The 12,159-nt window shown below is 31.5% G+C and overlaps 1 protein-coding gene across 1 annotated transcript; it reads right to left on the bottom strand.

Moving 5' to 3' along the window:
- Window positions 1–9,246: 9,246 nt before the first annotated feature.
- On the bottom strand, window positions 9,247–11,455 carry LOC139809476 (uncharacterized). Its single transcript, XM_071772382.1, has 2 exons — window positions 10,147–11,455; window positions 9,247–9,930 (listed from the first exon to the last, which is right to left on the bottom strand). Exons 1-2 carry the CDS (start codon window positions 10,742–10,744, stop codon window positions 9,695–9,697), a joined length of 834 nt encoding a protein of 277 aa, XP_071628483.1. The 5' UTR covers window positions 10,745–11,455; the 3' UTR covers window positions 9,247–9,694.
- Between the last annotated feature and the right edge of the window lie 704 nt (window positions 11,456–12,159).

Genomic DNA, 12,159 nt, shown 5'->3' with positions numbered 1-12,159 from the left:
TACCGATTTGTTCTTTCCGGTGAACCGGCTTCAAATACTCTACATTAGTACATTTCTAATATATATTATTTCTATTTGCACATAACATATATTGTAACTCTTTTCTTTCCATTTCCCTCTTCCTTTTTCTCTCTTTCTCTCTCCTTTTATTCAATTTTCTACATTATAACATTGAATGCGTGTAAAAAATTGTTACTATCAAATTATTACAATGCCGTCTACAACGCCGAGTAGAAGTTCCAATATTTAGTGCAGTACTTTTGATTTCAAGATCTCAAAGTAACCGCATAAACCATAAAGCTTAAACGAATCGATTGCAATCGAGAGCTATAGCATCAGCATTTAAATAAGAAAAATGTAAAATTTTTGCAGTATATATAATTTGACGTTAAAATGAGAAGATATGTTTATAAAATGACACTTGAGATTGATTCAGTAAATTTAAAAAATACTCCAAACACTTTGTCTTTGTAACAATAATCAATAAATAACCATAAAATTAGCATAACACACAATCTGCCTTTTTAAACTGTCTCTTTCCATGATTGATCTATAAAAATTTAATAAGATACAAGCCGTTTTCGGTCTAAGCTTAGATCTTAGGCAGCTCAATATTAATTTTTCTGTATATATGTATTATTAATAATACATATATATTCCAACTTTTTACTGCGCGCCGATCACAGCCGGACTTGAAACACAGTTATCGTTGGAACATTAAAAACCCTTCCCTCTCCACAATTAAATCGACGCGATTTAATTATTTACAGTGTTTTTAAAAAATTAAATCACGTCGATTTAATTGTAGGGAAGGAAGGGTTTTTAATGTTCCAACGATAACTGTGTTTCAAGTCCGGCTGTGATCGGCGCGCAGTAAGAAGTTGAAACATATCTGTATGTATTATTAATAAATACATATATACGAAAAAATTAATATTGAGCTGCCTAAGATCTAAGCTTAGACCAAAAACGGCTTGTATCTTATTCGATTGTGTATCATAGCGGTTTTGTTTTCTCTTATTATAATTTACTTCTGTAAGAAAGGTACAAAAAGGCGTCAAGTACACGCATCTAGCTACAAGAAGTATGATATTAGGAAATGGTATCAAAAGTAGGAAGTAAATTTATAACAATTATTTTAAATTACTTGTTATTTCTCTTCTAAGCATTTACACATATGTTTTAATTGAATTTTTCATTGTTATTTTTTTAATTAAACATATATTAACTGTTATATAATTATACATTATTATTTATTTATTATAAATATATTATATATACTCATAACCTTATTCAAACTTATATTATGTTATTTCGAATTTATAACATAAATTCTTACTGATGTACTTTATTAATTTTTGTAAAGTAATCGGACATCTGATGTGATTTTTAACCTCATTGTCAGTAAATTTTAACAGTAAATTTTAACCTGATGTGCTATAAATGTACATGTCCTAAATGCTTTTCTATGATTTATGCGCGTTAAATCTCGGAACACTATGTCGAATGAAAGGTATAGGTATCCCACACAGCACAGGATATTTTGAGGGACATTTGTGCATCCGCTGGATATCCACCGGATATTAAATATCCACTGGATATCCACCGGTTATTGAGGTATCCCACTTTATCTGTAGGACGTCCCTCAGATAAAGTGTGCTGTGTGGAATGTATTCTCGATCAAAGAAATTACTATGAAGTGAGCCTCATTTTTCAACAGTGGGCAGTAAAAATCAGGTAAGACTTTCGTATCCGACTCGACTTTGATGGTCCGGCACGTAGTACTTACTAAATGTAATCGATTATTACAAGTGTGAATGTGAGAAAACGTCTAGTTTCCAAGATATCTTCAAATATTAATTATTATCTGACTAAATCAACCATTTTTAAGTTTTTCATTGAAACAAAGATTAGAGTTTTTAAATATTTCGCTGAAATGTTTTATTTTATATTAATATATTAGAAAATTGTACGTAATGTGTTGACAAAATATAAGAAACAAATACAACAAATCAAAGAAGCTCATTTTCTTACATTTTTCGCACTGTAAGTATCAAGGGTGTGAGGTGGACCACGTGCTTCGTGTGGAAAGTTGAAAACCCATGTAAAATCATATAATGCTTTTGTAACTATATCGTATAAGTAAAACTTTTAATATATATATATATATATATATGTATATAAAATGTTATTTGTTCTTATTTTTAAAAATATATTTTTATTTTATCAATACTGGTATATAAGGTTTATAGCAGTTTTTCTTATCTTTGCAACAAATGGTGTTCAATAATATTTTTGCCAAATAAAATACTTTGCTAAAAAATATCTTATTTTTAGATGGTCTACCGCACATTTTGATTAAAATTATTTTAGTATCTTTTCCTTTTTCAGTTTATTTATTCTTATCTTTTTATTATAAATGTAGGTGATTAAATTTCTTATAATAGTGTATGAATGCACATAAGTGTTTATTTAATTATTTTCTTAAATTTTGAAAATTTGTCTTATTGTATGGGCAACTAACTGTATATTGCTTCCTCGTGGAGGAAGCTTTGTTTTCGTAAACCTCCGTATATAGAACTTTGATCGTATAAAAAGCTAGGTCTAATCAACCAGATTTTAAAGTATTATATATTAAATAGGGGTAGAAAAAAACTGAAAAATATAATAGAATTAAAGAAATTGAAAATTGAGAAGAAATTGAGAATTAAAGAAATTTTTTGAGAAATGTCCGTGGTTGCTTTAACTTCCGCCAATTTTGAAATATTGGGCTATTTATAATTCTATTATATTTTTCAGTCTTTTCTACCTCTATTTTATATATAATTCTTTAATATTTGGTTGATTAGACCCAGCTTTATATCAAATGTCCATATGCGAAGTCCATATATAGACGATGTAACCCGAACTCCCAAACTCAACATCGTTTTGACATTATTTCGTCGATTATAAAACCCCACTTGTACTATTAAGCTGACCCTCTATCAATTCATATAAAAAGGTTAAATTTAAAGTTAAGAAGAGTGTGCAAATTAGAAACTTGCACATTGCTTCCTCATCATACAGGTCGCTACCATTACTCCTATTTTATTTTGCTCATAAAGCTTCCTCTATGAGAAAGCCAAACTAATAAATACTAATAACTATGCATCAAATAAAATACAAGCTTCCTCGTAAGAAGAGCTTTATGAGCGAAATAAAATAGGAGCAGTGGTAACGATCTATAATACTGTAATTATGAAGAAGCAATGTAAAGTTTTTTAAATTTTAAATAAAAAGAGGTAATTTTTTTATTCGGATAACTCTTATCAAAACAATGAATTTACTTAAAATAGTACTTTTTATTCTGCATTGTTAAAAAATTATAGAAAAGTATACATTTTGAATGGTAATTTCGGAGCGACGTTGAAAACTGTCAAAATAGACAGACGAATTCAAAACCAAAGTAAACATATTTTGGTTTAAAAATCATTTTGTTAGTTTAAATTTGAAATTGGTCGTCAAGCTTGGAGAGCTTGGGAGTTTTTGGGTCAATAATACTGCTACCACTAGCCGCAATATTACAGCGAGGTTAATAATACCCTCAAAGACTAACCTGAAAGAAATTTCTGGCTGGCTAGTGTGGTGGCCGAGCTGTCTTTCAACAGGGGCACACGCGGCAAAAATCTTATGTGTAATATATTTCTAGTAGTATATAGAAAATAATTAAAGAAAAAAAATATTACTCTTAAATAATTCTTTGAAATTATTTTTAATTTAGAATAAAAAAGTTCTTTGTATTAAATGGTGTGGACTTAAAATACGCACGTGTTCATTGTAAAAATTAATTAATGTTCACTACATGTGTGTGTGTTCCTGTAATTTATCTTACACAAAAAATAAAATTAACAATATGGATAATTTGAGTGATCTTTTAAAGGACTGCAATTTCCGTGACTTTGAACAATTGATTCCAAATGTAAAAGATCGAATAATACTTCGTAAAAAGTACAATGATTATGTACGTTTTATTTTCATCTGCATCAAATTCCATCTATATAAAAATTTTTATATGTTTATATTATATTACAAATATTTTTCAAAGAAAATTTACCATTGCATCTCATTTTTTTTTTGCATTGCCGACTGAATCGGACTTCCGTTCGAACAACAGATATTTCGTTGGGATAATGAGTTTTATGTACAGTTCACGTTGTTTTGAATTTTGAAATAGGCGATATATATAAACCCTTTAGCACACTGCCATGTTATTAGTTGTGCAAATCGCCATATTCATTTCCAACTTTTTGACGGAGTGTACCTACCATGGTACCTACTGTTCTTAAATATAAAATTATAAAAGTTACCTACAAAATAAAAGTGTCAATTATTCTGACATCGACTACATGCGATGCCATCCTACTTCCTTTTTCATACTATTAAACAAAATAAATTGTCAGATGAATTAAGTGTCCGTGGTGTACTTGATTTTTATAACATAGTTTGCTGTTACACATTCAAATTAAAAATCTTAAAGAGACAAAAAGAACAGAACAGCAGTCCTGTATCACGTAAAAGTTGTTCTTACATCGCGCATCGCCTAAATGCACACCACTTACTAGAAGAATTACAAAATATCTATATAAATATTAAAAATATATACATTGTAATCGGTAACTTTTATATACATATAAATTGTGAGAAGTAAACATATTTGAGGATGCAAAAATATGATATGACAAGATAGTAACTTCATGTAACAGGTAAGATAAGTGTACTCAACAAAGTATATTAAATCCTACAAATTTTATTTACTTAATTGTATACCGTGATATAATTGCACGTAATAAGACATACTGTTATAAGACAAAAGTCTCTTCGTATAATATTTGAGTAATTAGAGAACATAAATAAATGCTTGTATGTCTATAGATTAGATAACGAAAGCACAAAAGTTTACAGTTTATGATATATGACGAGTAAACTAGATTACAGTTAAGGTGCTTAAGTAATATATATCATGTTGTCAAATGTATTTAACTAAATAATAATATATCAATGTGAAGATAAAATGTAAATTAAAAGAATCATTATCTTCTATAAGACTAGCAATGTTACATGATTTTTTTATAAATATATATCGCCCAAGCGTCACAACTTAGAGAGAATAGAGTGATATGCTGTACGAAATGTCTCTTCTATAAGAGACAATTAAAGGACCTTTTCGAAAAAAAATATATATACGCGAAGGTAGCAGTGTGGTCTTGTGATAAAGTGCCAGACTCGTAACCCCGAAGAACCGGATTCGAGTCTACCTGATCACAGGAATTTTTATATTCCAAACTGCACCCTCCGTACGAGTGGAGCTCGTGCGGAGAAACTGGACTATTTTTCGGAGGAGACATTAAATTTAAAATTGGTCGTCAAGCTTGGGGAGCTTGGGAGTTTTGGGTCAATAATACTGCTACCACTAGCTGCAATATTTATAGTGACGTTATTAATTCCACAAAGGAAGGATTAAATAGGATCCTTAAAAAAAATATATATTTATCCTTAACTTTTTGCGAGCGCGAATTGCTTCCCTCGTATTTCTCTCTTGTCCACATTGTCATCCTCTAACAGTGGATCTGCTTCATTCGGGAGATTATCGGTGTAAGACATTATATATACGTTACCATTCGAATAATTATACTATAACAGTACACACGTCCGAGAATACGTTCACGGCCTCGATGAGACTCAACGCGTGATATCAAATATCGTTCATTCGGTACTGTCGATTCTTGCGTTCTCCCCTTTATTGGCTCTGTCTGTCGGCCAGCGCGCATCGATCGCGATCTCTCTAACAATAAGGGCCGGTTGTTCCAACCTGTTGGTAAACTAACAGTTAAATCATATATATGTCTTTGTTTATCTTTTACATTAGACAAAGATAGACATATGATTTATCTATTAGTTAGCTTACCAACAGGTTGGAACAACCGGCCCTAACAATAAGTGTAATAAAAACTATCTATCGAGCATATTGGCCTAGTTTACATCGATCACTTGATACGCGTATTAACCCATTGGCTGTGTAAGAGAATTTTACTATTTGGGCCAAAAGTGTGTTGAAAGAAAGTTCATTGGATTATTATGAAACTTGATACCCTTATGTTTTTTGGGTCTCTGAATCCGAATATGATGTCAGATTTACAAAATTCAAAATGGCGGGTCCAATATGACGGATCAAAATTACAAAAAATAGACGGAATTTTATTATTATTATTTTGAATTTTGAAAATCTGATTTTATATTCGGATTCAGAGACCCAAAAAACATAAGAGTACCAAACTTCATGAAAATCAGACCTTTTCTTGTAATTTTAATCCGCCATATTGGATCCGCCATTTTGAATTTTGTACATCTGACTTCGGATTCGTAATCAGCGACCCCAGAAACCCCCGAGTAACAAGTTTCAAGCAAATTCAGAAAGTTTTACTTTGTTTTGTCTACGTTGTGGCTATAGCCGTCATACACAGTCAACGGGTTAAATAGTAAATAATTAGTAAATTAGTTTGTTTATTGGCTGATCAGCTCAAATATATTACTTAATACGCGTATCAAGAAATCGATGTAAACTAATAGGCTGACTCTTTATCATTTAAAATAATCCACTGCCCAACATGTGTGTGTGTGTGTGTGTGTGTGTGTGTGTGTGTGTGTGTGCGTGCGCGCGCGCGCGCGCATGGGGGGGTTGATCTAAATATAATTGTAAGAAAGACAGTAAGCGGTCAATTGATCGAGTATATATACGTAACGTTGAAAAAAAATTTTTTTCTTAGAAATATTGAAAAATTTTAAGCATGTAATTGAAGTAAAAAAAAATGATCTCTGTAAAAAAGGTACAAAAAGGTATCTGGCTATAAAAAGTATATTAGGAAATGGTATCAAAAGTAGGAAGTAAATTTATAACAATTATTTTAAATTACTTGTTATTTCTTTTCTAAATATTTACACATATGTTTTCATTGATTTTTTCATTGTTATTTTTTTATTAAACATATATTAACTGTTATATAATTATACATTATTATTTATTTATTATAAATATATACTCATGACCTTATTCAAACTTATATTGTTATTTCGAATTTATAACATAAATTCTTACTGATATATTTTATTAATTTTTGTAAAGTAATCGGTCATCTGAGATGATTTCTAATCTCATTGTTAGTAAGTTTTAATAAACCTGATGTGTTATAAATGTACAGGTTCTAAATGTTTTTTATTATACGCGTTAAATCTCGGAACACCGTCGAATGAAAGGTAGGTATGTATTCTCGATCGAAGAAATTACCATGACGTGAGCTTCATTTTTCGATAGTGGAGAGTAAAAATCAGGTAGGACTTCCGTATCCGACCCGGCCTGATTTTGATGAAATTTGTCCGGCACGTAGCACTTATAAAGTGTAATTGAATGCTATAGGTGCGAAAACGTCTAGTTTTTAAGATATTCAAATCTTAATTAATCCGACTAAATCAACAATTTTTAAGTTTTCCATATAAACAAAGATTAAAGTTTTTAAACATTTTGCTGAAATGTTTTATTTTATTAATATCCCTGGTGGAAAAATATCTCAGACTTTTTCATATTAATCAGAATTTCGATAAAAATTTTTAGATTTTCTCAGAATATTAAAAATTTTTCAGATTTTTTATACGATTTGGAACGTTTTTCAGAAAAACTCAAATAAAATAAGAATAAAATACTTTTTGCTAATATATCTTTGTAGAAATCTGAATAAATATGAAAAGATCTGTGCAATTTATCAGAAATTTTCATACGAATACTGAAATATTTCAAAAATCTTCATCCAATTATTTCTGAATGTATCTGAAAAATTTTATATATTTTTTCAGAATTTTTCATAAGTCCCAATTCTTGCAAAATTTCTGAGAAAATATGAGAAATATGAGAAATTTTTTCACCAGGGATATTAGAAAATTGTACGTACTGTGTTGACAAAATATCATTAAATATCAAGAAAAAAATACAACAAATTAAAGAAGCTCATTTTCTCTTACATTTTTCGCGTGTAAGCACCAAGCGGTGTGGGGTGTGGACCACGCTTCGCGTGAAAAGTTGAAAACCCATGTAAAACTGTACAATGCTTTTGTAACTTTATCGCGTATAAGTAAAAATTTTCAATATTTATAGAATGTTATGTTTTTATTTTTAAAAATATATTTCTGTTTTATCAATCCTGATAAGGTTTATGGTAGTTTTTCTTATCTCTGCAACAAATTTTGTTTTTTGGTATTCAATAATATTTTTGCCAAATAAAATACTTGCTACTTTGCTAAAAAATATTTTATTTTTAGTCTACTGTGCATTTTGATTGAAATTATTTCAGTATGCTTTCTTTTTTTAGTTTATTTTTTATTTTTTATTAAATGTAAGTGGTTAAATTTCTTATAATTGTGTATGCATGCGCATAAATATTTATTTAATTATATTTTCTTAAACTTCAAACATTTTTATTATTGTGTACGGGCACCTAGAGATCCTTAATCAGAGATCGGACAATGTGGGGTCAAATCGCGGATATGACGTTTTTGGTGGAGGTTTATTTTGACTGTTGAATAAATATTAGTAAATAATGTATAGGCTCAGTATAAAAATAAATATTAGAGCTCAGAAAAAGAACCGGATAACACCAGGTATCCGGGTACCCGCCCGCTTGCCCATTACCCGTTGTATTATATGGATCTGGACTGGTTCCGCGGGTATCCGGATAATTCGGGTACTCGTATCGTACAGGTACCCGCATCGTATGGGTGCCTAACCTAACTCGAATTATCTCTAGGTACCCGTGGAACCTGTTCAAATCTGTATACAACGGGTAACAGGCGAGCGAATGGATCTCTATAGATACTCGAGTATTCCGAGCTCTAGTTTTGACGAACACTTATAACTAGGTCGGCTAGGATTTCTTTTGGTTAGCTTTATATAACTTTCTCTCTCACACTTCCGGTTTGACCCCAAACAACGGAACCAATCAGAGATCGTTAACGGTTTGTCTGATCCCTGGTTAAAGATCTCTACGGGCAACTAACGGTATATTTTTTTATTTATATTAAGTATTTTACTGATACTGGATTTGCCGTGCATGAACGAAAAACCCGGCCCGATTCACACACGCTACGAAATATATCTTTAATATAATTAATAAAAGAAGGTTAACACAATTAGAAATCACCTAAATTACAAAGAGCTATAAGAGCCGTGACAGGATGTTTGTTTCGATAATAATATTTTTGTGTGAATTTTTATATTCCAACTCAGAGCGAACATTAAATCCACATACTTACTGTTTCGGCAAAACTAAAATTGTGTTTCAAGACCGAAAAATTTTCGGCGAGCATCAGTTCACTGGTTGTTAATTGATTAAGTCTCACGTTCTCAAAACGGACTTGAAGCATATGCATAGAGAATAAAGTAAATGTAAATTAATAAATAATGTTTAATTCTTTGAGATTAGAGATATAATTGATCGTAATTTATTTGTGCAATAGATGTCATCAACTCATGCTTTCTAATTCCAAATTGGATGCATAATTATAATAGAATTATATCCGCTTTTATATATTAAAATCTCGAAAGCTATGTTACTTTATCTTGCAGCATTATTTTATATATCTTTAATTAATTTTTTGAAGCATCATATTGTTAATTGACGGACATTTTCGCCGCAGACTCATGTAATCGTGGAGTTTCCGTTCCATTAATCGAATGTAATATCTGCACTCTTCTGGGTGTCTTATTCCCTAGATGATGATATGGGACGGTCACCCTCTTGTTGTCTACGAAACAATAGTTCAGTTTGTTTATAATTCGCTCGATAAGCGTGCCGCTTCTGTCATAATCCCGACTTCTTAGACATGCGCCTCGTGATTGCGTAGCTTCTGTCCCGTGAACCGGAATGTCCGATATCTGTACAGACGAGCGTATTGTAAACGCAAGAATCGAAAGAATCTAAGGAATTAATAATTTGAAGTCGGAAGAAAAAAAAGAAAAAAACATATAAAATCCCTTTGTTTGAGAAAATAAAATCTGATTAATAATAAACAATTTTAATGAATAATAAAAATCAACAGAAACTTAAAATATACTCCATTCACTTGAGTTCACATTTTCATTTCCGGATATATGCACGTTGGATCTCTCGCCAGTTATACGCTGCGTTTTATCTCTGGCTGCGGTCTTCGACGTATCGCTCTTTAATCTCTTTTTCATTGCTTCTTGCGGATACTTGACTACTCGATTTACGATACCGCTCCTTGCCCTCGAATCTGCCACGGAAGTTGAGGCCGAAGAATCTCTCGCGTGTGAGCTGATGGTGACGTTGTTGTTGCTTTTCAACAGATTCTTAAAGACATTCGTCTCCCTCGTTCCACTTCGAGAAGATTCTCCTGCGTTTCTCAGATTTGCCGTCGAGTGTCGGTTGCCGCTCAACGATTTGCTGTTGAGATTCAACCGCGCAGCTGATTTTTGCACACGATCGTTCTTCGAGGTTGACGTAAAGTTCGAAATCACGGGAAACGTGAAGAGGGATGGGAAACGGATCGACGCGGGCGAATCGCGGGATAGATCCTGGTGTCTGATGGCGTGTCTGGACGAGCTACTCGTGACTCGCGGTACCAAATGCCGAAGTTCCGTCTGCAGCTTCTCGATCTCTTCGAGGCGCACCAGGATATCGTCGACATTATCCTCAGCCATCTCGGATCTCGATAACGCACTGATTACATCTTGAATTTACTATTTTCTTTCATTGTTACTTATTAATTTTTCTTAAAAATTTAGTTGCCCTATAAAATCGAGTGAATGATCTTCGGTGTGAAGATCACTCACATTTTGACATTTAAGCGATGCGACGTTATTTTCAAGCAAGACGCATCGCTGATTAATAATTTATGCTGTTTCCAGCAGTTAGGAGAGAAATATAACTAGAGAAACTTATACTTTTCAAAATGATAGATAATAAAATTACTTGACGTTAAGGTTTAATAACATTTTTTGTGAAGTAATGTTACTAATGTAATTTTATTATTATATTAGATTGTTATTATACTATCAGTTAAGTATTAAATATTACCAAAGTATTGATTATTTTAGCAAACTATTTTCCTTTTAAAAAGTAGCTGATATGGATACGCATGCAAACGGAGTAATTTCCAATTCGTATCACTGGTCATCTGAGAACGCAGAAATTAGCATCGATAATATCGTCGCTGCTGTGGCCAAATTAAATGTCAGGATCTTGCGATTACGAGAAGAAATAGTCACATTAAAAAATGAAAACATAATCTCTTCAATTGTGACGCATAACTCGTTAAGGTATGATCAACGAGGAATTAAGAAATATTTTTCAGCAATAATTTTTTTTGTAAATAAATAGGTGTAAATCTATATCTTTAATACTTGAAATATGTTGTAAGTACTAAATATATATATATATATATATATATATATATACATATATAAAGTATATTTTTCCTTAAAGCAACCAAACTCGTCAAAAAATTAATCTTTATATAATTATTAAAGTATTCTTTGCTGGTTTCATCGTAACATGATCTACATTCTACGCTGTAGAATTTACATTTGAAATAATTAGAGCAAATTAACTTATAGCGTTTTTCATTGGCTGAGCTGGTGCGCATTCAGTGCACATTAAAGCCGTCGTACACAAACCAACGTATATAAAATGTATGTTTAATATAAACGGGTTAAATCATGAAATCCTCAATATTCTTTATTGCACTATTTGGTAAAATATGTACTGGATATTTTATCAGTCGAAATATTTGCATTTTACTTTAAATATTAGAGATTAAATCAGTGTACAACGGCTTTAATGTGCACTGAGTGCGCACCAGTTCTACCAATGAAAAACGCTATTAATTGTAACCTATATATAATATTTTACTGATTAATATTTCACGCATGAAGAAACATTTCATGTCTTAGTTTAATACCAGCGGGAGTTAATCATTCGACGGAAAACGAAGAAAATCGAACGGGTGCACGGTACGAGCCGCGAAGAAATTTTAAGGGGGACGATTCGCCAAGCGGCACTGATTTATCCGCTCGTTTATCATTTGCGAAACGTGCGCGGGAAGTAGAAGCAGCAA

The sequence above is a fragment of the Temnothorax longispinosus genome, chromosome 3 (assembly GCF_030848805.1).
Source record: "Temnothorax longispinosus isolate EJ_2023e chromosome 3, Tlon_JGU_v1, whole genome shotgun sequence".
Lineage (NCBI taxonomy): Eukaryota > Metazoa > Arthropoda > Insecta > Hymenoptera > Formicidae > Temnothorax > Temnothorax longispinosus.
This window is presented reverse-complemented; position numbering and strand designations above follow the sequence as displayed.